Raw genomic sequence first — 26537 nt, forward strand, 5'->3', positions numbered from 1 at the left:
TCCGCATTTGATTATATGACCAACATTATAAAACACTGAAAATTAGACGGTAAAATCAAGCCTCGACTTATCCATGGGAGAACTTAAACGCGAGTATATACGGCAATCAGTCCCCACTGTACCTCATAATGGTAAATATACATGGCAAATATGAAAACTACCAAGGTAACTGCATTTGCCAGGCAACTACAAGAATGAGGTGTGGCCACAGACATAATCATGAATATGTCTGAGGTCAAGGCATGGCAGTTGCATACTGAACCCCAAAACAGCTTAAACAATGATTGTCCAGAATGCACCATTTAGTCTAACAGCTTAGTTATTCCGAGTTTCCTTAGATTAATACATTAATCTGAAATTTTAAATTACCCAAGATACCTTTTTTTTTTTTACTAATTTCCTAGGGAACTTCTAACATTGATTTACAACTGTTTGTAGCATCTAGTTGGGCTTAAACAACCCTTATTTAAATGTTTTTGTCAATTTCTTCTTCTCATTATCAGAATATGTATCAGTGCATTAACTGAAAAAGTTGGGAAATCAAATGTCTTGCTGCTCAAAAAGCTTCTGTTCTTACGATACTTTAACGTTGAATTTCACTGCAAAACACTAATGCTTCAAATGTCTTCTAATTAAGCCTGAAGTTCATGAGAGTAACTTTTCAGTCTTAATTAATAAGGCACACAGGGAAATGCAGAACAGTGACCTGGATGACTATTCACAGTTTTTAAAAATAGCAACAAAGTGTGAAACCTGAAACATTGGTTAGCATTTTAGTTCCATGCACACCTTCAAACTTCAGACAGCAAGGAATTTCAAGGTTGCTGCGTCATCTTTATTATACACATCCGTTAATTTTCAAACTCATTTAATCCTATTATAAGGTTACAGGGGGCAATGCTAGAAGTATTTGGAGCAAGGCAGGAAGCAACTCTGGACAAGACACCAGAGAAAACTGCACACATTCACTTTCTATGGCTAGTTCAGACTGGCCAATGTACCTAACACGTATTGTTACAAAAACTGGATCACCCTGAGGGAAGAAAAACAAGCAGACATGGGGAGTGTGTGGGGGGTGGGATTCAAACTCCTGAAGATAAGAAAGAGAAGCACTCTACCACAGTGAAGCTCCAAAGAGACCATATATGTGTAATATATAACAATTGCTTGATTACAAAGATTTAATTGCAGTTTTGAGATCACAGGTAATCATAGATAGCTTATGATGTAAACCTTAGATTTACTGCACGCAGTGGTAAAAAAATAGGATGATGGCAAAGTTAATGGCCATCGTGAATAAAGCTTAAAATCCCTTCCCCACAGGTTAAGAGTCTGGGTGTCATCCTTGACAGTACTTGATCCTTTCAGTCCCACATCAGTAACATCTCCTGGTCTACATATTTCCACTTCCGTAACATTAATCGTATTCGCCCTTCCCTCACTCGCCACACCACTGCTATCCTTGTTCATAGCCTTGTCACTTCTCGTCTGGATTATTGTAATTCCCTTTTCGTTGGTCTTTCTTGCAGATCTCTTTATAAGCTTCAACTGGTCCAGAATTCAGCTGCCCACATCATTACTAGGACCCCCTCTATTCACCATATCACTCCCGTTTTGCAGCAGCTTCATTGGCTTCCAGTTAAGTTCCGCATTCAATTCAAAATTCTTCTGTTAACTTTTAAGGCTCTCCACAACCTCGCCCCTCCATGTTGCCATTCCCTCCCGCACCCTTAGATCCTCTTCCTTCATCTGTCTTACCACTAGAGCAACTGAATGCTGTGCTCCCCAGCTCTGGAACTCACTACCATCTGAGCTTAGAAATATTGAATCATTTTCACTTTTCAGATCTAAACTTAAAACTCATTTGTTTAAGACTGCTTTTTCTCTTTGATTACAATTGCTCTGTCTTATTTTAATTTTTGTATTTTAGTTTTGTTTATGATCTGTATTTTATCTATTGTTCGGTGTCCTTGAGTGTTTAGAAAGGCGCCTACACATAAATAAAATGTATTACTATTATTATTCAATGCCACTGTTGCTCTACAGAATGTTTACTCACTGTCTCATTTTACACTGGTTTCCTAAGGGGTAGTAATGGTGTTCTTTTTTGCTTCTTCTGACTTCTTTTGAAGTCAAAGGAATTGCCTGTAGACCTCCGAGACAGGATTGTCTCGAGGCACAAATCTGGGGAAGGTTACAGAAAAATTTCTGCTGCTTTGAAGGTCCCAATGAGCACAGTGGCCTCCATCATCCGTAAGTGGAAGAAGTTCGAAACCACCAGGACTCTTCCTAGAGCTGGACGGCCATCTAAACTGAGCGATCGGGGGAGAAGGGCCTTAGTCAGGGAGGTGACCAAGAACCCGATGGTCACTCTGCCAGAGCTCCAGAGGTCCTCTGTGGAGAGAGGAGAACCTTCCAGAAGAACAACCATCTCTGCAGCAATCCACCAATCAGGCCTGTATGGTAGAGTGGTCAGACGGAAGCCACTCCTTAGTAAAAGGCACATGGCAGCCCACCTGGAGTTTGCCAAAAGGCACCTGAAGGACTCTCAGACCATGAGAAAGAAAATTATCTGGTCTGATGAGACAAAGATTGAACTTTTTGGTGTGAATGCCAGGCGTCACGTTTGGAGGAAACCAGGCACTGCTCATCACCAGGCCAATACCATCCCTACAGTGAAGCATGGTGGTGGCAGCATCATGCTGTGGGGATGTTTTTCAGTGGCAGGGACTGGGTGACTAGTCAGCATAAAGGGAAAGATGACTGCAGCAATGTACAGAGACATCCTGGATGAAAACCTGCTCCAGAGCGCTCTTGGCCTCAGACTGGGGCGACGGTTCATCTTTCTGCAGGACAACGACCCTAAGCACACAGCCAAGATATCAAAGGAGTGGCTTCAGGACAACTCTGTGAATGTCCTTGAGTGGCCCAGCCAGAGCCCACACTTGAATCTGATTGAACATCTCTGGAGAGATCTTAAAATGGCTGTGCACCGACGCTTCCTATCCAACCTGATGGAGCTTGAGAGGTGCTGCAAAGAGGAATGGGCGAAACTGGCCAAGGATAGGTGTGCCAAGCTTGTGGCATCATATTAAAAAAGACTTGAGGCTGGAATTGCTGCCAAAGGTGCATCGACAAAGTATTGAGCAAAGGCTGTGAATACTTATGGACATGGGATTTCTCAGTTTTTTTATTTGTAATAAATTTACAAAAACCTCAAGTAAACTTTTTTCACGTTGTCATTATGGGGTGTTGTGTGTAGAATTCTGAGGAAAAAAATGAATTTAATCCATTTTGGAATAAGGCTGTAACATAACAAAATGTGGAAAAAGTGATGCGCTGTGAATACTTTCCGGATGCGCTGTATCTCTACATTTTATTAAAGTTCAATGTTCTCTTCTTTCAGGATTAATTCATCTAAGGTTTATTAATTTTGCTAACATTTGAACAAAAAGGTTGTTAAGATGAAAGAAAAACAATCACTTTGCTGTCCCAATATAAGCTAGAGGATTTTCCAGTTTCTTTGTTACACCTTGCCTGATGTAGCTGCCTTGAAAGCTTGCTTTTGTAATCTATTTAGTTAGCCAATAAAAGGTGTCATTTCACCCTAATGTAGCGTTTCTCAACCTTTAAGTATTTGCGACCCGAGATTTCGTAACAGTTTTAATCGCGCCCCCCTGACGTTTTTTTTAAATCCTAATAAAATTTATTCCTATATTTTTTGCTGCCGATACATCGCTACAAATTTAAAATTTCCCTACGAATAGCGAAATTACGCCACATATGGCAACATTCGCACCCCCCTTTTTGTTACTTCCCTAGGGGGGCGCGCCCCACAGATTGAGAACCGCTGCCCTAATACTAATTAGCAAAATCCAGTTCAATTTTGAGTTACAGAATGTACATTCATTTTATGTATTTTATTATTTTAATTCCTTTAGGAAAAAATAAAATATACTGTATCAAACACCAAAAGAAAAGTCCAATAAAAAAACATGTCACCAAGACCTCCTTCTACAACCCCAGTCAAAGGAAATGTGTTATATTAAAACTCTAATCCACCCACTTTTGAGCAACAATACCCATTCACACATAGCCAGCCTATAGTGACCAATGTGGGGAGAAACCTGCAGGACAGACACCAGGAGAGCATTCAAAATCTGCACAGGACGTGACAGGGGCCAGACTTCAAACTCAGTCTCTTGCACCTGTGACGCAGTAGCACTAAAGACTCTACCAGCATCAAGACTTATGGGGTAGGATTTATGATACTAAAGTCAAATGACCCTCCAGTTTGTATAATAATACATACAGTTTTAAGATTATGGCAGGCTAGAGCCTAACCCAGCAGCATTGGACGCACTCTGCAAGAGATACCACTCCGCTGCAAGGCCTTCTAGTCTATCCAGTTCTATTTCTGTTTACTTCACCAAAGTTTGTTTCATAGCCCATGTCTTGTAGGGATATATGAGGATCCAGCATGTGGACATACAGCACAAAGGCCTGTGTCAGTGTAATGTGAGCACAAATTCTCTAGCAGAGGTTCTCAACTTCAGACGTGGGGTATTACTATGGCTGCAGCTTTTTACTTCAATCAGTTTCACAATTTCTTTTCTAATGGTCCAATTATTTTTCTTCTCTAATTTTGCATTTAGTGTTGTTAAATATTTACACATCCAGAAATTTGTCATTTTTGTCGAAGCTTTAAATGGTCGACTTTTCCCATTTGCTTTTTATTTCACTGTTTTCTCTGACGTTTGCTTCCTTAGTTTTATCCAGTTACTGGCATTTAATGACATATTTATGTGGTGGCGCAGTGATAGCGCTGCAGCCTCACAGTAAGGAGACCCGGGTCCTCCCTGCGTGTAGTTTGCATGTTCTCCCCGTGTCTGCGTGAGTTTCCTCCCACAGTCCAAAGACATGCAGGTTAGGTGCATTGGTGATTCTAAATTGTCCCTGGTGTGTGGGTGTGTGTGTGCCCTGCGGTCAGCTGGCACCCTGACCGGGATTTTTTCCTGCCTTGTGCCCTGTGTTGGCTGGGATTGGCTCAAGCAGGCCCCATGACCCTGTGTTAGGATATAGCGGAACTGACTGACCGATTTATTTGAGTATTAATTAGTAAGAAAAGGCTTAAATGAGCAATTCTCAAGTTCAGTCCTGTGGTCCACTCTAACTGCAGGTCTCAATCTCAACCAGCTTCTGCTTTTATCTTGACTCCTGCCTTCATTAAGCAAGCTGCTATTTCCTGGTTTCTGTCTTTTTATCAGTCCAGAAATAAGAAAATTAATTTGCTAATTATTTACTGGAATTTAGTATGGATCTGTGTGTGTCACAGTTAGTTTAAAAAATTTTGTTTTTTTATGAATTTTTGGTTATTTAAGCTTTTTCTTACTAATTAGCACACAATAAATGTGACACTGACACAGTTCCTCCCCCTTAGCATTCAGTGTCAGTATCTCCACTACTTGTCACTAATTCTCATTATTTTGGATACAATTAAGGGAGTAAACTGAGCTGAATTTAGAAAACATACGGTAAAATAAAGTTAAGCAATTAAAGCTATGGCAAAAAAATACACATTTCTTTTACATACAAATATCATACAAATAAGAGAAATGAGATATGAAAAAGACTAGCTAATTAAATAGTTTGATCAATTAGATGAACGTCCAACTTCCTGATTTGGGAATCGGTTTGGAATGAAAGAAAACCTGCAGCCACAGTGGACTGAACTTGAGAACTCCTGTTCTAATGCATTGCTTACGGACTCACTGTCAGTGCATCTTTATTTTATACACGTACAAGTAAGCCCGCGATTCTCTAGAGAATCGTAAATCCAAGAATGGCAATCAGTTTCTGTTCCGTCCGATATTTGGATGGATGACATATCATGGAGGGTGGGTGCGTCTGGGGAAATGTCATTTAATTAAATAAGCATATCTGTACGAAGGCGGTTTCGTTTTGTGGAGACATGATTCCGTTGCCTTTGCTGACACCGACTGCTGGCAGAGTGGAGCACAGCAAGTTTAGTTTACAGGTTGTGGTGTCCGTGTGCCAGCCACTGAGTCTGGGAAGCCGCTGGGTTTGAGTCTGTGACCGTTATGTGATCTATATTACTGGCACAGTGGATTAGAGTAAGTGTAGTGTACAGGTTGTGTTGTTTGGGCGCCACCTACTGACTCTGGGAAGCCGCTGCGTTTGACTCTGGGGCGTGCGCCACAGTGCAGTACGTATGCACCTCGGTAGGAAGCCGCTGCGTGATGAAATATCATGGAGGGTGGGTGCGTCCTGGTACAGTTCATTTCAACGCACTTCTGTTATTGTCCTTCTTCATGCAGTCTCGTTTTTGTTTTTTTTATGGCTGTGTCGTCGTATATGGGGTGGTGTGGGCGGTCGCGTCCGGGCGGCTGTAGAACCTGGCATGCACGCTTTACCTCAGGTTTAGTTCACAGGTCGTGGGCATGGTAAAGTTTCCATTTAATTCAATAACCCTATTTGAACTAAAGCGAAGCCGCTGCGTTTGACTCTGGGGCGCCGCGCCGCAGTGTGCATGCGCTTCGGTGCGTCCGCCGTGCATAAATTAACTGTGGTTTAGTAATATAGATATCTTTTGGATGGATGAAAAAAAAAAAACTTTGAAAATATAGTGAATAAAAACCACCAAGACAGCAACCAGCAACCCAGCCAAAATTTAAACCCACTGGCTGCGCGGCAGCAGCCCTAACCACTGTGTTCCCCTCCTTCTCCTGTATTAAGTGATTCAAGGGAAGACAGATAACAGTGCCTTGAGCTTGGGGAAGGCGCTATATAAATAAAATGTATTATTTATTATTATTATCTGTGCTGCAGAACAGCATTGGTGCAAGGAACAAATGCACAGTTAGGCAGTCTACTCACTAAAGAAAGAGCTGAGGAGATAAACAAAGTACAGTAAATCTGTCTGGTATATTTTATACTTCTTTGCCTGTAACTTTTTAATTACTTACAAATAAAAATGATTAATAATTAACAGTTGTTCTTAAAGTGCAGACCCATCCATCCATCATCCAACCCGCTATATCCTAATTACAGGGTCACGGGGGTCTGCTGGAGCCAATCCCAGCCAACACAGGGCACAAGGCAGGAAACAAAAAAACCCCGGGCAGGGTGCCAGCCTACCACAGAAAGTGCAGACCTTTTGTTATAATAATTAAAAGGATGAAAATCTACAGAGCCATTATAGTGACAAAATAGTCAATAAGCTCTCAATTACAATTTATTTACCCACTAAGAATAAGATGGGATTATTTCATTTAAAAATGTCTATAAAAAGGTCATTAACTTAAGTTTTAACTTTGTGTTCTGCTTAAATGAATCTCCTTGATTATACGTTATCACACCAAACCACATAATGAAATCTGAAGTCTTAACATTAGTGCAGACATACAGGACTCTTCTAGTGAGCCAGAGAAAAGGAGCACTCAGATAGCTGAGTTTTAGAAGTAAGCAAGGAACCCAAAAGAAAGCCCCATCATATGGTGTAGCGACCCCTAAAAGGTACCATGTTTAGTCCACTCACTTAGTGTTCTCTTACCTCTTTTTCACAATTGGAGTTTAAGGTCAGCATGGCCATTGGACTGTTGGGGGCACTGCTTCCGGTTCCAGGAGGCATTACGTGTTCAATAGGATGATTCTGACAGGGTAGGCTGACAGCCTGATTGGCCAGCTTATTTCCAAGGGTTGTGGAGAGGTACTGCTTAACCTGCTGTCTCTGAGCTTGCTGGATGTGATACTTGGTTGGATTTTCAAGGTGAGTCTGCACCTGCAACCACAGGAAGTATTAGTTACTACAGGCATCTGCACAGATGACCAACTCCAAAGCCTTGAACTGATTTCCATATTTAGAATACCTGTAAAGATTAGCCAGCTGAGTGAAATATGCTTTTAAATGTATTTAAAATTAGATTATACATAAACGTTAAGAAAGCTGAAGGAAAGTCAAAAGTCGAAATCTGTAGGAAAACCTCAAAGCACCAACTCATATTGGTTTAGATCCCTGGTGCCTCCCAATTCACTTTGTGTTTAAAAAACTTGAGAGCTGCAACTCCAACAAAGGTATCTTATAAAATATTACAATTATTAAAATGACATCTCCACTTCAAAAGAAATTTAAGTCAACCTTATACATTGCATGCAGTAAACAGAGCAGACATTTCCTGGATAAAAACCTTTACAGGAGATTCAGTCCAAATGCATACAACATTCCATTGCGTCCTGTGCTCAACATTTTTTTTGTTTGAGACACATTTTTAAATGAAAATATTCAATGCATTTTGACTTACTAAGCCCCTCTTCAAAAATGTGCTAATAGTCTGCATTCCCATTATTTATTCCTCTTTTAAAGTACAGTTCCTGTTATTTACCATTTCCATCCATCCATCCCATCATTATTAAACAATCAGGTGCCTTCTTGGCTTACACCTGGCGAGGCTGAAGAGATTTTGCTCCTTTCTTTCTTCTGCCAAGTTGCTGCTCTTTTGCAGTTCTTTGCTTCAGTCCTGTTCTCCTTGTAGTAAAATGTCACAATGTTCCAAAGACGCTGTTTGTCTACACATAGTATAATATTTACTTGAGAATATAGTGTTTAACTAAATTTAAAAGTGATGTTCAAGCCATGACTACTCTTCTAGGCAGCTCATAATAAAATTAAAAAGATCAAGCATTTCTGTCTTTCTCTGTATTTTGAAAGTTTGTGGTTGAAATGTTAATTCAAAACATATATTCTCTTAAAAATTACACTGCACGTTCATCCTTACACACAGACTGATATGAAAAACACTCCGCACAGACAGACAGACAGACAGACAGACAGACAGACAGACAGACAGACAGACAGACAGACAGACAGACAGATAGATAGATAGATAGATAATGAAAAGGCACTATATAATAGATAGATAGATAGATAGATAGATAGATAGATAGATAGATAGATAGATAGATAGATAGATAGATAGATAGATAGATAGATAGATAGATAGATAGATAGATAGATAGATAAAACCAAAACTGCATAATCCTATCGCACACTGGAACTTCACATTCTGTGTTCACAGATAAGACAAGGCCCTCACCTGGTAGTGGTTATATTCTAACATCTCCAGCATCTTGCAATGTAACTCCAGTTCCCTGCTGGATTTCCCTTGCCAGCGTTGCCCAAGTGTGCCGACCCTGCACTATGTTTGCACAACAATCGAGTAGAAATGACTAAGTTGATCTCCTTAATCTTAAACCTAATTAGTTATGCATGTAAAGCAGATAGCAATGTGCACAAGGCCTCCTTTCAATACGATGTTGTTTTATCTAAAACATGAATTTATGTCTTTATAGAACACCCTTGACGTCACTATCTCTGCCACACAAAGAGACTCTTTTAAGTGGAAGGGGACCATTTTCCAAACTGACACTTGCTTTAGGCACATTAACTTTTAAGATTTAGTTCCACTAAGACTTCACAAAACATTGTTTGTTCTGGGCACTGAGGCTAAAATGATGATCCTTTTGTAAAGAAATGTAAAAGCATGAATCGTTCACACGTGTACTACTGACTATGGATGCTCTAGCAATTCACACAAATGAGACAAAATATGAGCAAGTCCAATCCTCTGTGAAGCCTAAATTAAACTAAATGAAATGTTTTCTGTTATAATGAACAAGTCATTACAAAGTAACTTCTTTTGATTGGAGATTTGCAGTGCCAAACTCAAAACTCCATCCAACTCAAGTTCACATATACTGTTAACTGAAAGGTTACTTCTCACTTAGTTAATTCAAAGTTCTTAATTTAAAGATTTGAGTACAGAAAAGTGTCTATGAGACATTAGGAAACTAGTCAGTGCTTGTGACAAACATCCAATTATTAAACAAACCAATTTTTCCTTTATGAAGCCATTCCTCAATTGAGTTATTTTTAATAAAGCAATAAGGAAAAAAAAACTTGGACTTCTTAAATTGTCTGATTTTGCCTTTGAAATTCAGAAATAAATAAATTTAATGTTCCAAAAGAACAATCTGCTCAAATAAACTTTTTTCAACACCTTAATGATAAATGGAAATGGACACTTAAGATGATAATGCAGTTTATAGTCAGCTTTTTTGGCTGTGCAGAACTGTGGATAATACCAATAATGAAGTTTTTATCTCTCACGAGCCCCCAGCTGCTGTGACCTGCCAAGAGTTTTGCACAAAGATGACATTTCATAAACAGGCCACTCTCTTATGTTGCATTAAGGCTGTCTGTATGCGTGTCACAGTTGGTTTTCTACTGCACAGCAGAATCGATTTCCTTTCAAAGATGCTAAGAAATCAGCCACCTGCCTGTCTGGATTGCACACCTTGCATGCACCATTGAAAAGGCATGCAGCATAAAGAGTGAATCATTCTGAAAGCCATGCTTTATACATTTATACACAACGTGTCTCCATAAGACCCTCTCACAGTCACATGGGCAGATTCCATGGTCTTTGATCCTGTGATCGGCTGGTCCCAATAGATACAGGTTGCACTTCCAAATATTATACAGCCATTCAAAAATACGAGGGACGTTCAAAAAGTTTCCGCACTTTTATATTTTCACTGGAAACGGTTAAGGCGGGAGGAGTAGTAATTGGCCATTAAAAAGTTGGTACGATGCTGGGAAAATTGCATCGCAAACGAAGGTGACTGTGTAGAAAAGTGATGTCATTTGTTTTTGAAATTCTTAATAAATAGAGTTAAAAAAAAAAGTGTGGAAACTTTTTGAACAAGTCAAGTCAAGTCAGGGAGCATGCACCAGTACAGTGCATTGCCGCATCCACTACATGACAAAACAACTCAGGATCCTGGTTGGCAACCCCCCAGACAGCAGACATGCGGTCCAGTCCCACCCTCTGAAAATGACCCTCTATCTGCCGCAGTCAGGTGTTACGTGGGTGACCCCTTGGCCTGGTCCAGCCACTCGGGTCCCCAACAATGAGGATCTTATGAGCCGGATCACCCTCAGGGAAACGCGCCGCATGGCCGTAGTGCCGTAACTGACGCTACCTCACAATGCAGGTCATGCGCCTCATTCGGGACTCCGTGAGCAACACAAAGTCAAACCAGCGGTACCCAAGGATTTTCCGGATAGACACCAAAGGAGTCCAGTCTTCGTCTCAGGTCACATGTCTTACAACCATATAGAAAGACAGGAAGCACCAGGACTCTAAAGACTTTGATCTTTTTCCCTTTGCAGAGATATCGGGAGCGCCACACATCCCTTTCCAGCGACTTCATGAGCCCCCCATGCTCTTCCAATCCATCTACTGAATGTCACTGCCGTGGTAAGTAAACCTCTCGACGAGGTCGACACTCTCTCCGCAGACAGACACACTGCTGATGGTTGTGCCCAAGAGCTCATTGAAGGCCTGGCTGTTGGTTTTTATCAGGACACTCACAAGCCCAGACACTCAGACTCCTCGCTTAGTCTCTTGAGTGCCCTGATCAGAGCCTCCATTGACTCCACGAAGATCACAGCATCGTCAGCAAAGTCAAGATCCGTGAATCTTTCTTCACCAACAGCCCCACAGCCGCTGAACCCCACGACCCTGCCCAACACCCAGTCCATACAAGCAATGAACAGAATAGGAGCAAAAACACACCACTGACCAACCCCAGAATCAACTGGGAAAAACACAGAGGTTCTGCCTCCACTCTGCACAGCACTCACAGTACCAGTGTACAGGTTTTTGAACGTCCCTCGTAAATCTCTCATGAAATACTGCAATAATAATATGGTGATTAATAATTAGAATTTTTATCACTTAATTAATAATTAGAGTAATTATAAAACTATGCCCACTTCTTAAAGATGCAAGGAATCAATGAGGAAAAGAAAAACACTCGACACCGTTCACAACTGTTTTTACAATCTGTCAAAGGTGTCATTACTTTAATTTCCAGTGGCTCTGCACTTGAGCTATTTTATGTGAATAAGTGAAAAAACAACAAAATCATCTGCCAGTATGTAAGACGAGCCTGATGTAAGATACCCAGAAAAACGAAGGACTGGCATTTTAGTAAAGGACCTGCCTCCAATTATTATCATTCATCTGAAGATTAAATAATGACTGGCTTTAATCATGCAGTATGTAATTTGCTGGTGTTGGCATTGTTTAAATTAGATACAGAAAAAAAGTTTCAGATATTAAAATGTTCAGGTCCTCTTGGCTGCCTCGGTCTTTTTTGCTCTTTCCATTTTAGAGATATCCATCAAATCAGCCTCATATTAAAACTTGCTTCCAATTATGGTTCAAAACGGAAAACATTCTGGTAGCACTAGGTGCAAAGCATAAACTCAATGACCTGGAACTCCATCCAGGATTTTTAAGCTGTTTAAGATTTCAAAGGTGAACATTTGGAGAAAATAAACCTGTACAGTCTAAAAAAGTAAAAAAAGTGTTTGGGATGACATGTTAATCAGATTAATTTCAGATCCCAGTTAATCCAGTACAGTGTCTCAGCTAGAGCTAGAGCTTATCCCAGCAGCACCAGGCTCAAAGCAGGATGATAGCCGAGTGCAGGACACATTCACGCACATCCACATTACCTTACTTTTGCTACCTTTTAATATTTTATTCATTTTCTATGTCTTGTACATCTCACTGGACCAAAACAACAGTAGCAAATCGATTGTGTAGCAGAGTGACTCTAATAAAGCATAGGGAATACAACATTACAAAAGCTTATACTCTACTCTATACTGCAGTACTAGATAGTAGGTATGGGAATCAGCTGAAATACCACAATAAAATATGCTCATGATAGTTGATTATATACTGTGATATTATTGTCATTTTTTAAGTTTTCTTTAATATATTAAGCTGTGATCTGAATCTGTGATATATTACTTTTGTTTTTTACTTAAATAAGCCATACCATTATGAATAGAAATTATGAGTAAAGATATCAAAGTCGATGTGAAAAGCAAGTCACAGACCACTGTCTGTTTATTCTGTTTCAGACAATATTACAAAAGATGACCCCCATGCCAAGGGGGGATAAAACTGTACCCATCACATCTCTGCCTCAGAAACTGCCGGGTGACTATCTGGCTGTGTGCTGACGGTTGCAGTTCTGGAGTCACAAAATGCAATAGAGATGTGTCCAATGAACTAAGGAATATAAGGGCTGTACTATGTGATGGTGACTATTGACTTGTGATAAATCAAATGAATTGATTAAAAATTAAATGCTGCATCTGATTACCTGTTTTTACATTCTGCTAATTACTTTCAAACAAAGTCGTAACACTGTCCGATTTGGTGGGTCAGGTTCACCATACCACATCTGTTCAGGTACAGGCAAGCAAAGATTGTATGGCACATTATGCAGCACGCTACATACTTGCACAATGCAACACACTGCCTATGCACTATAGAGCAGCACATTAACAGAGTGGAAATGCTTTCTATTTACATAAGTAAGGCACTTTTATAATGTAGCGCCAGCTCTTTGAGCTGACATATCTTTAAAAGGACTGCTTGCCTTTGCCACACTAGTTGGAAAAAGCACAGCAACAGTGCAGAGTTGCCATTTTTAATAAGCTCTCCTGCTATTGATGATGTAATGTCAGCTCATTCTTTTGGTGATTCATCCTAGGCTGATGTAACTTGTCCAGCGTCATTGCAATAGCAATGTGCGTGCAGTTGATCACTCTGATTACATTTGAAAAACCATGCATTGTTGCAAATTGCATTTTAATAATAACTAGCAAAATACCCGTGCTTCGCAGCGGAGAAGTAGTGTGTTAAAGAGGTTATGAAAAAGTAAAGGAAACATTTTAAAAATAACGTAACATGATTGTCAATGTAATTGTGTTGTCATTGTTATGAGTGTTGCTGTCATATATATATACATATACACATATACACACACATATACACACATATACAGATATATTATATATACATATACACATATATTTTTTATATATATATATACACATACATACATACATACATACATATACACACATAGATGCACTTACAATAACATAGAAATCAATATAAACAACATTAACATCATTATCATATGAGAATATGAAGTAATATATAAGAAGCACATTTCATATAAATATAAATAATTAAACAGTAAAATCTTCTTGTATAATTTGCTACCGTGGCTTTTCGTTGGTCTGTCCAGGATTTTAAATCACCTGTAGCTTGCAAACTGTTTCACCTATTGACTTGAAATCTGGTACACATATAATACGTCACGTCTGCTATCCGCTTTATGGGTGATGATTGTATTACTCTTTTAATGTTTATTTTATTTTAGAATCAACTCCTATCTGCGCACACCAGGGCGGCCGTGGGCAGATGCGTATGGTGTATTCACTCCATGTTATCGTGCATTGCGCTGTCACTGGTATTTTGATAAAAGAATTTGAACAATATATAAGAAGCGTATAAATTATTAAACAGTAAAACATTAACATTTAAGAAGTAAAGTTACATTGAGTACTACTGCAGTGCCTTCGGGTATACCTCATTTTTTCTTTGCCCATTACATGCTTAAATGTATACATTTTTTGGTGTACCTACCCGAGAACACGCAACATATAACCGACCGTGGGAGAAGCATGGATTTTAAAGAAGCGTTGAGTTCATCTGCTGGTCTCCCTCGTGGAATAACTGGTAATGTTTCACTAAAATCTACAGCGAGTAAAACGACATTACCTCCTTTTTTTTTTGTACGATCTGTGAGATGTTGCTTTTTTCGGTTCAAGGCTTCATAAGCTCTTTTATGTTCCATGGTGTACTTAATAAGTACTAATTATCCCAAACCATCATCTTTGAATGTTGCAAGACTTTCGCCTTGTATGTAGATCGGGGTAATTACATTCATTGCATTCCTAGTCTGAATCACAATCTGATTGTATGGGTGGTTACCTGGCACTGTAGGGTTGCCACCCGTCCTTTAAAATACGGAATCGTGCCGCGTTTGACAATGAAATTGTGCGTCCCGTTTTGAATCAATACTGGACGGGATTTATCCCGTATTTTTTTAATCATTTTTTTTTTAAAGCAGCGTCTCATGTAAATCATCCCACACGCATTTTATGAAGATGCCTCCTTTCCTACTTTTGATTGGGTAATACTTGATGTCATTGTTAGTTTGATTGGTATTTTAACTGTCCAGTGAGGAGGGCGTGTCTTTTAAGTACAGTCTGCAAAGTGTTGGCACTGAGATGTGGCGTCAGCGCCATACTTGAAGCCCCTAACGTTGCGGTCAGCAAGTCGGCTAACATCTGCCATGTGCCGTCTTTCAGTTGCGAGAAGCAGATCATAGAATGGTTGAAACTGTTGCCCCTAACGTTGCGCCACGGCGTGTGGTTCGTTTATACGTCGTGTCTTCTCATTAAACTTTTATCTCGCGAATATGTTATTGCAATCCGCAGTGGGAGCGTTTCTATAAACTTTATTTAAACTTACGTTTTACACCGTGGTTTGTTTCCCTTATGAATATGCTTGTATGCTTAACTCGCTCCGTTCTCAATTGTTTAATTAATTTTTTGCTCTTCGCTGTTTGCGGCTGTTCCTCCATTTCCCACTACTTCGTTCTTTTATCTCGCGAATATGTTATTGCAATCCTTAACGGGAGCGTTTCAATAAACTGATTGAAAATAGTTTTGCATTTACCTTTTTAGTAAAAGGCGAGCTTTTAAGCCTGAGAAATCACCCCGTAAATGCACACGTTTAATTGGACATGTGTTAATATGTATGGTTACACAGTATTAAAAGACAGTGAACAACGTCAGTTACCTTTGTTCCCGCGTTTGATAAAAGGTGAGCTTTTAAGCCTGAGAAATCACCCCGTAAATGCACACGTTTAATTGCACATGTGTTAATATGTATGCTTACACAGTATTAAAAGACAGTCAAAAATGAACGTCATTTACCTTCGTTCCCGCGTGCGACTCGTGCTGTAAATCTCTTCCTTGTTTTTAGTTCACGTGATTACGTAGGAGGCGTGATGACGCGATACGTGACTCCGCCTCCTCCATTACAGTGTATGGACAAAAAATATGTTCCAGTTATGACCATTACGCTTTGAATTTCGAAATGAAACCTGCCTAACTTTTGTAAGTAAGCTGTAAGGAATGAGCCTGCCAAATTTCAGCCTTCTACCTACACGGGAAGTTGGAGAATTAGTGATGAGTGAGTCAGTGAGTGAGTGAGTCAGTCAGTGAGGGCTTTGCCTTTTATTAGTATAGATAATAATTCTTTACATTTATATAGCGCTTTTCTCACTACTCAAAGCACTCTCCACACAGGGAGGACGTTTGCCAGTTCAACCACAGTGTAAGGAAATCTTATCTGTTTGGATAATAAGCAAATTATAATAATAATAATATTATTAGGCGGAGTGGTGGCTCTGAGGCTAAGGATCTGCTCTGGCAATCGGAATGTTGCCGGTTCGAATCCCGTAAATGCCAATAGGGACTCTGCTCTGTTGGGCCCTTGAGCAAGGCCCTTAACCTGCAATTGCTGAGCGCTTTGAGTAGTGAGAGAAGCACTATATAAATGCAAAGAATTATTATTAATTATTTTTATTATTAATAATAATTCATTTTATTTATAAGGCACTTGTAGTAAACCTCAAAGTGCTACATAAAAAAAATTAAACAAAGACACAACAAGATAAAACAATAATTAGAAGCAATTTTGTTAATATTCTTTCCTAAATAGAAAAGTCTTTAACTGTTTTTTAAAACAGCCCACAATCTGCTGTGTTCTCAGGCTCTCTGGTCGTGGAGCAGCGGCTGCAAAGGCTCGGTCACCCATTGTACGGAGTTTGGTCATAGGGGGGAGAAGGTGATGGCTATTTGCAAGACGAAGGTTTCTTGTAGTGGATTGTAATATAAGAAGTTCCTTAAGGAATTTTTGAGCATTTCCATGGATACAGTGGTGAGGAAGCAAACAAAGTTTGTATTCAATATGGAGGTGAATTGGGAGCCAATGAAGTGGCCGAAGGATTGGTGAAATATGCTCATATTTCTGCACCCTCATTAGGATCCTTGCAGCACTATTTAGGACTTGTTGGAGCTTTTGAAGGCTCTTGCTGGGGATCCCGATGAGGAGTGCATTACAATAGTTCAGCCTGGAGGAGACAAAGGCATGAACCAGCTTTTCAGCATCACAAAGGGAAAGGCAGGGACGGAGTTTGGCTATGTTTCGAAGATTAAGGAATGCCATTTTACAGAGGTGATAGACATGACAAATGGGAGTCTAATTTCACACCCAAATTAGTAACAGAAGGGGAGAAAGTAATGGTATGTCCAGAAAAGGAAATACAATTTACGGAGGAACTAAGTTGATGGGGGGTACCAATTAAAAGAGCTTCAGTTTGGGTGCTGTTCAGCTTAAGAAAGTTCTTGGACATCCAAGCCTCAATCTCATCCAAGCAGGAGAAAAGAGTTGATGGAGGTGTAAGATAATACCATCCTCTACAGCTGGCATGGTGCGACTCAGTGATGTTTGTGAAAAAAAAAACGATCAGTCAGCAAGTTCACGTTGAAAAGCTCCTGTGGCTAAAAACCCAAAGAGGAGGTAGAGCACAATTCCTCAGAGACTGCCTTAGTAAAGCTGGCGCCAGTTCAGGACACAGCTCCAACAGGATAGCTCTTGGAAATCGAAATTGACTTAGAAGCCAGTCATCAAAACCTATAAATACACACTCTCGTCTAATTCTTCATTTGCGATGTCTTCGAACAACACTAAAGCAGTCATGGTAGTTGGAATAGTTTGGCCATTCCATGTACCATTATACTGTTACAGAATGTTTACAATCAAGTGAATTACATTTGTAAATGATATGCAATTAATTTTGATGTATCTGACAAATCCTGCGTCATTGATGTGACTCTGAAACAAGGTAGACCACACAGAAACAGTAGCACTGCTTTGGCGCTGGGTACTGCCAGTTTGCAAAACCAAGCAGAAAAGTGCGTACGTAAGGTGGGGGGCTGGCATGAAAATGTGCGTGGCTTTACACCAAGTTTAGTTTTTGTACATCTCAAAGCGTGCATGGAAACGGGAGTACACAACATTTTTCTGCGTTTGCAACATTTACACATGAGGCCCATAACAAAGGGATGAAGAACTCTAGATACCTCAAGGAAAAGTCCAGACGATGGCTGATATAAGAAATGTCCATTAAGGACACCAGACGTTCGAAGAAGGTGGACAGCCCCAGTTATACCTGGTCACATGACTTTACTGGCTCAAATGGAGAGACAGTACTTTTTAAAAGAGGAGGATCAGAAAATGAAACAAAGTCAAAGATGCAAGCAGATATTAATACCAAAAGTCAAATTTCAGTTTCAACAAGCCAAAAAATAAAATCCAAAAGTCGTGGTCAAAAAAGGTTGCCAAAAAGTCGTATGCCTGAGAAAAGAAACAGAACAAATTGCAGTAGTCTTTTGGGAAATTATCCAAAAACTTGGCTAGAAAGTGGCCACTGCCATCGACCTTTTAATTGACGAGAGGTCGCTGCCTTTAGAAATCACACCCGAGCAACAAGGAACCAAAAGTTGGAGCCCGTAACTAAACAAAATGGCATCAGAATGGCACAAAACGTTTTCAACAATGTTAAATAAATTTGGAATCCTTATAGTCGAAACCTTAATAAGGGACGATTAACGAGCAGAAAATGTTTGAGAGAGGGCTATGAAAAATTTAGCAACAAAACAAAATCATAACAATGGAAAAGAAAGTGGAGATAAAAGGAGAGGGTAGAAGGTAAACATCAATTCACTTTTAGGATGAGAGGTTCTGGAGATGTTATTGCAAGGTGTCACCCAAAACCAAAGGGAACCCCAACCATGACATTAAAGGAACAGAAGACGGTGAACTCTAGGAGTTGAGAGGAACTATTGATAAGCATCAGGAGTTTATTTCTTTAAGAAACCTAGGATTCAGGAACCTAAACCCATTGAAAGGCAGACTGTTGTTTGTTTTGACAGTATTTTAAAAATGAACCTTTTTCTTATCTATCAATTTTAAACCCTGCTTTTGATATATAAAGATGTAAACGCCCTAGCCTCCGTCCCCAGTCTTACTTTACATAACTTATCACTTTCTTGAAGGTGTACGTTGCAATCTCAAGATGTCGGTCTTCTAAAAACTCTGAGGATAAATAAACCTGCCTATTAATATTAGAGAAGCCCTTCGGCCTGTGAATTTAAATGGCAGTAGTAACCGTGTTATTTCAGCACAGAATGCACCTGAAAGAGCAGCTGCTGAGGCTCGTCATATTGATGTTTCATTTACTGCAGTAATTCTTTTGATTAGATGTTTCAAGGTCTTTCTCCATTTTCTTTCTCTTCTTGGCATTAGCCTGATCACTGTGTACTATTTCTGCTTCAACTGCAGGTTTTGTTTTTATGTTGGATGTTGTAATGACTACATAGCATGCTGGGCTCTTAAACAGGCATGCACTTCATAATAATAAATGGAAGTGAGTATCCAATGAAATTAAAGAAAATATTCATATGCAGGACATCTGAAATTGTCTATACATTATGTGACAGTGAGTCAGGAGTGCTCTTTAACAGGCACTTTTGAAATATGTAATACAGATTTCTATATGCTGCAGTTTACAAAAATAAAAATAATATCCACTCTTACTTATCACATAGGCTTCATTCATCATTTGCTGAATAAACAAGGCATTTTTTTTACGCCAGTGTCATATATGCTATACTTCTAAAGAATGTCCTTGAAAAGAAGAAACTGCACTTGGCATTTTACACAAAACACATTTGTATCGAAGGACGAAGACCCTTGAGGCAACCTGTGACATTTGCTTTGAACATGTGACAGTATGTTGTTAGCATTAAAAACAATGCAGGCTAAAGTCTATTTTCGTTTAGGTAATATAAAAAAAAAACACTAAATAGGCCTGCACAGTCATTAAGAGCATACAGTTCCCACAAGACACAGTCAGCTTGCTCAACAAACCAAACTTTAAATCCAAAATTAATCATTAGCTACCAAAAAAGTCGGGTGTTTGTAGGGCAGGCATGTGCAAAAAAGTCTGTAGGGAATCCAAGTGTCTTAGCTCCAAGCAAGTCACACTCATTAAAACTGTTATTGTTAAACCGACTAGTCAGTAATGCATTTAAAAAAAGCAAACTGAAAAATAATGGTGACATTTAGATACACTGGATATGGGGCACACTTTTTAAGCAATGCAAGGCTATATTCAGAGTAATACAGAGGTTGGCAAAATTAGGTTTACAGTTGTTTGTACGGAAAAAGACATGCAGGTCATAATTACTACAATAGCTTTGTTAACTCAATAGCTTTAAGAAGAATAAGACAAATAATACAAATAAAAAAATACAATAATTAATAACTGCATCTTAGTAAGGAGACCTGGGTTCACTTCCTGGGTCCTCCCTGCGTGGAGTTTGCATGTTCTCCTCGTGTCTGCGTGGGTTCCCTCCGGGTGCTCCGGTTTTCTCTCACAGTCCAAACACATGCAGGTTAGGTGGATTGCCGACCCTAAATTGTCCCTAGTGTGTGCTTGGTGTGTGGGTGTGTGTATGTGCCCTGTGGTGGGCTGGCACCCTGACCGGGATTTGTTCCTGCCTTGCGCCCTGTGTTGTCTGGGATTGGCTCCAACAGACCCCCGTGACCCAGTGTTAGGATATAGCGGATTGGATAATGGATGGATGGATGGATGGATAATTAATAAATAAATAAATAAATAAATAATGTAAACCTACTTTTGCCCACCCCTGTATACAATACAATATACAATATATATATATATATATATATATATATATATATATATATATATATATATATATTCATAGCATTCATAGTCTGAATGTCGATCTGATTGTATGGGTGGTTACCTACTAGGTAACGCATGTGGTTGGTCTGCAAGTCGGCAAACATCCGCCATGGTGCCCTCTCAGTTGTGAGAAGCAGATCATAGAATGTTACATAGTTTACTGTCAAATAATGCAAAGAGTACACGACACAGGTTTCGCCTCTATTTGGGCGTACACACTCCACTGCATCCCCTCAACGGGATCGAACCTTGGATGTCAGCGTTTACCACATGCCATGGTGCAATGTAAAGGGGCTTTGCCTCTGACGGTGACATTCGAGGTTCGATCCCCGCGAGGGGATGCAGTGGAGTGTGTATGCCTGATGAGCCCAAATAAGGGCGAAACCTGTGTCGTGTACTCTTTGCATTATTTGACAATAATCTATTTAACATATATACAGTATATATATATATATATATATATATATATATATATATATATATTCACGGCATTCGTAGTCTGTGTCACAATCTGATTGTATATATATATATATACATATATATATATATATATATATATATATATATATATACAGTATTAATTTCTGTTCTTGCAACCCATAGGGATTCCTACTACTTTGTGCCCTGGCTCCCTATTTATATGATGGCATAGTAGGTAGCATTGCCACCTCATATAGAAATGATGCTAATTTGATGGCTGGGATGCCATCTGTAAAACCAGGCATTAATTAAATCACATTTTTGTTTTTGCTGGAAAAAAATGTCTCTATGTTAGTTACAATTTAATCATAATTTGTAATTGTGTATGGCATTCTAGGCTTGCCAACAGTAAGCATGGTGTATAAAAAAATATCTCTATTATAAAAAAAAAAAAATCTTGGGAGGGAGATGAGGGAAACGAGACATGATCTTCATGGAAGACACTTTGACATCACGAGAGACAAGGCAGTGAGACAAAAGGACAACTGCTGCACTGGCTTTTAAATGATCGATGCACAGCGTGACAATCAGAACACGCAGCACGCCAGCAGCAACAGCAGCAAGACAGCAGCTAATCTGACAGAATCTCCTTAGCGTGCGTTCAGCCCCTCACCTTCACAACGCAAGTGGCGTTATACATCCTGTGAGAAAGAGATTTAACCACCCCCGGGGCCAGAAATAAAGGACAAAGAGTAGATGACAAAGTAGAACGTCGTAAAGAATTCAAAAATGTTGGCGCAGTACACATGCACAGCAGGTTAGAGGTAATGGAAGTACAAAAATGCCAAAGTCTCAAAAAAAGGATAGGAAATATCGCATTAGCGCAAATAAACGGAAATTATTACTTGGTGAAATATTGGAACAGCAAAAACAAATCAAATATATTGTTCAGATTTAAACTTTAACCCGGAGACTTGTAGATCATCTAATTCGTGTTGCCAGCAAGAGTTAAAAGATTCCTAAAAACGTTGCTGCGGAATGAAGTCCCGTGAGACGGAGACTTTTAACATGAGATTCTTTCAAGTCACGGCCTACTTACAAGTATTTTCAAACAAGACCACGGTCATCTAACCTTAGTCGTGTGAATGTTTTTGTCAGACACACTTCCTGTGCTCTCAGCTCTTATAAATTTTATCCTGACAATAATTTTATACGTTCTAGATGACACGTCAACGACAAGGCGAAGAAGAAAGAGCATGGACAAACATTCGAGAAAGTCCTTTTATTTATTAGAGAGAAAGAAACGAAATTCACTCACAGGCAGTTATACGTTGCGTTGTCACAATGTAAGTCCAAACACGGAATCAAAAGTCAATGCGATCTTGAAGAAAAGTTCATTCCAAATATTGTTTTTACAAAAGTTGTAAAGTAAAAGTGAAAATAATGCATATGTAACAATTCCCATGAAAATAACAATCTCTTTAAATTGTATATCCGGTAAACCAAACTCAGGGGTGGGCGAGTGATAGATTAAAAAATAAATTGTCAAATTAGAAACAAAAGTGAATTAACAATATATATCTTCTACTTAAAACGTTAACACTTCCAGTATCACCCGCTTTTACTGCTGCTTTCCTAAAGTTTAACTAAGCCACATTTATGGTTGATTGTGTACAATAACGTAAATGAATATTCAATACAAGGAGTGAAAGCTTTTAATCTACAAGTAATTTCACAGTGAATGTTATCAGATGATAAACCAAAATATTTATTTATTTATTAAAGTTACACAGCATTTAGTGGCCCATGTGGAAAGTGAATTTACCCACTGGTGGGGCATCCGGCACTGCCCAGTGTGACATAAAGTATGGGCATGGTTACTAGATAAGGAACTACTTTTCATACTTGTGTCAATTGCCAAAAATATCCCAAATCAGGGGCACCTCCCTAAGTAAGCCCAAGTGCAGTCACTATATTAAGTTACCCAGGGAGAAAATTTTTTAGAATGTAACGTAGCCTTTGGTCTTCCTCTGTACAAATAGGGAATCTGCGCAATGTTTGATGGAGCGAGGCTCAATGGTGTGGATTTGCATATTGGATAAACATACATTCAGCTTTACACATGATATTAAATACTTTAAGTGCCAGGCAGGATTATCTGGCATCCCACCCAAGAAAAAGGGGGGAAGCAGGAATGGAAAGACAGCGATGGACTAGCATCTTGTGCAGGTAAGGGTAACATACCCATCCCGGACAGGAAGAAAAAACAAAGGAGCAATGGGGGAAGGCTCCTTTTACAGAATATGTTTGACCCAAGTCCACTTTATGGCAGTATCCCATGACCTCAGCAACCATGTGGACACCTGCGGGGCATGATGGGCCCCATGGGTGCCATCAGTGGGTGCTGTGGAGATACGTGATCCCTGCTTTTCGGGACGCCCTCTTAAACCTGAATTGCTTCCATCAGGCTATGCACTGGCTCCGGAGGTATTCCCGGGTCCAACTTAAAATTAAGCTGTCCAGCCTCCACCATTGGAACTAGAGTCAGGAGAAAGGAAGGCAACACTCATTGGAGAGAAGTGGAGAGAGATAGGAGAAAGGAAGGAAGAAGAATTTTGATTATAATTGTGCTAATGCAACCTTTGGAGAACACCTTGTGAGGTATCTTTATAATAAAAACCTCTATTCTAAACCCATGACTGTATTTGTGCAGCATTGTTCATAACGGCACTCAGTTTTGTTTTAATTTTCTCCTTTACTACAACCACCAGGGAATCCAGAGTGCATCCCATAACTGAGCCTGCCCTTTTAATCAGCTTGTTTATTCGATTGGCATCTCTCAAAGTGATGTCACTAGCCTAGTAAACGAGAGCAAAGAAAATCACACCGAGTTGTAAAAGATGTGAAGTACAGTATGTCACTACCCACATGAAAGGAGCGCAATCTCCTAAGAAAAAAAAGTCTGCTCTTCCCTTTATTCTATAGTTCCTCTGTGTTACTTGACCAGTCCAACTTGTCATTGATGTAGACCCCAACATACTTGCAGGATACTCACAACAGCACTGTGTAAGATTATCTGTGCGCTACAACAATTACCAATTTTATACCCAGCAAACTCAAAATGATATACAGTAACAATATAATATAATTATAAATATAGAGTAGATAGTGACTAAAACACAGACAATTATTTTGGGAGATTGCCCCAGAATCCTACAGATTGCCCAGTGTGTTCCAGTCTCATTATATTCTATTAAAAAGCCTGAGGCAAGTTACTTGACCAGTTAGGAGTACCAATAGAAAACAAAAACTGTAATACAAACATACGTACTGTAAACATTTCCAGATCAATAGTTACCTGATGGAATGAGGCGTGACCTCTGAATCCTGGGATTGTGCAACTGACATAATAAACTCGACTTTGATGTCAGAAAACATTCAAAAAGGTGTGTTGTGTAACCAAACAGCTCTCGTCTCCAAGAAAGGGCCAAAGGCTAAACTGAAGTTTGGTCTGTCTTCCAAGAAAGAGAGACTTTCTCCTGAGTTTTCTCAAAGGACGATTATTTAATAGGCTCTAAGTGTCCAGTCCCCATGGTGGTTTATCTGAAGCGGGACAACAGTTGTTTTTTTCCCATCAGATAGAACCAGTGCCCTCACTGCTTGATGTGTAGTCAAAGTTACTACTGATGCACTGCTCTGGACAGACATCTGCACTCAGGTCATTTATGGTGAGTCAGTTAACTCTTCAGGCCTGATGTCGACTTTTGTCAAAAGGAGGAGTTGACGAGTGGTAATCAACTGTAAACTGCGACAAAACCAACCATTATGTTTTAGTTGGACTCTCGTTGCAAGAAGGAAAGTTAGCTTCATTGGCTTGACCGAGATTTCGTGCGCTTGTGTGAGTAGCAAGGTGCAAACGAGCAAAAATGGTACTGACATAATGGCGAGAGATCAAAGCGAATGCATAAAGCAAAATGCTCTGTGGACAAAGTTTTGCCTATCCATATTACTAACCGAAGGTTGTAAACCAGATGGGCGCAGGGCTCACCGGATGTACGGAAACCCCAAAGGTCCATTCCGTGACAATGCGCGCGCCTACAACGCGCTTGCGAAAGGAGTCACGAGTCAAACCAAAGGTCCATGCTGTGACAACGCGCGCACCTACAACGTGCTTGCGAAAGGAGTCACGAGTCAAACCAAAGAAAACACAGAAACGAGACTACGACCTGTGAACTACACCTGAGGTAAAGCGTGCACGCCAGGTTGTACAGCCGCCCGGACGCGACCGCCCACACCACCGCATATACCCTCCATGATATGTCTTCACGCAGCAGCTTCCCACCGAGGCGCATATTGCGCTGTGGCGCTCGCCCCACAGTCAGACGCAGCGGCCTCCCAGAGTCAGTAGGTGGCCCCCAAACAACACAACCTGTTCAAGCGTTCGGTGTCAGCGAATCAACAGATTCACGTCTCCACAAAACGAAACCGCTTTACTACAGATATGCCTATTGGATTAAATGACATTTCCCCAGACGCACCCGCCCTCCATGATATGTCATCCATCCACATATCGGACGGAACAGAAACTGATTGCCATTCTAGGATTTCCGCGGGGTTTACTTGTTATCTCTGAACTGGACTATGACTTGTCAGACTCCGATTTTGAAACAAGTGATCGAATGTGAGGTTCCAGCTTCAGCTGTCTGGTCCCCAGCTAATCGTGGTGCTGAACAGATTCATGTAGCTGACACGCAGAGGACTGTCACTTAACAATGATAAGAGGTAGAAACCAGATTGCAAAGCACAGCGACCATGACCGGTGCTGCTACTGCCCCAGCCATGCTGGCAAACTGGCAGCCACAGCATGCAGCAACAGATGTTTTATGTTGATTTCTGTGTGAAACCATTGCTTTTCAGAAACTATGTTTTTTGGAAAAAATATTCAGCCCTCAAAGAGTTAACACAAATATTCTCCTGTTCTCACTCTCTCCAGCATCCTACAGCCTCATAACACGGGCTAAGCACAGTGAGAACAGAAATGTGAGAATGGGTTTACCATTAATAAAATGAAACGCATCTTCTCAATTCTTAAACTATACATATTCAATGCAACACAAGTTTCTATAATCAAATAAAATGCACAATTTTTTTTTAAATTTCTTCTTTATTAAATGGTGGGTTAATGCAAGTAAGAGAGGGAAATGACAAACCGATGGCTATGTGTAGAGATTACTTGACTCATAAAACTACAC

At 39.9% G+C, this 26537-nt stretch overlaps 1 protein-coding gene across 4 annotated transcripts in view; it reads right to left on the reverse strand.

The window, feature by feature from the left end:
• The window catches only part of mitfb (melanocyte inducing transcription factor b), a 205511-nt gene that overhangs the window by 22371 nt on the left and 156603 nt on the right, over nucleotides 1–26537 (reverse strand). For all 4 annotated transcript variants that reach the window (XM_051921022.1, XM_028825306.2, XM_028825305.2 and 1 more), the window contains exon 3: nucleotides 7574–7801. In XM_051921022.1, the coding sequence (XP_051776982.1) occupies nucleotides 7574–7801 (228 nt within the window). The remainder of the gene's footprint in view (nucleotides 1–7573; nucleotides 7802–26537) is intronic.

The sequence above is a fragment of the Erpetoichthys calabaricus genome, chromosome 18 (genome assembly GCF_900747795.2).
Source record: "Erpetoichthys calabaricus chromosome 18, fErpCal1.3, whole genome shotgun sequence".
In the NCBI taxonomy this organism is placed as follows: Eukaryota; Metazoa; Chordata; class Cladistia; order Polypteriformes; family Polypteridae; genus Erpetoichthys; species Erpetoichthys calabaricus.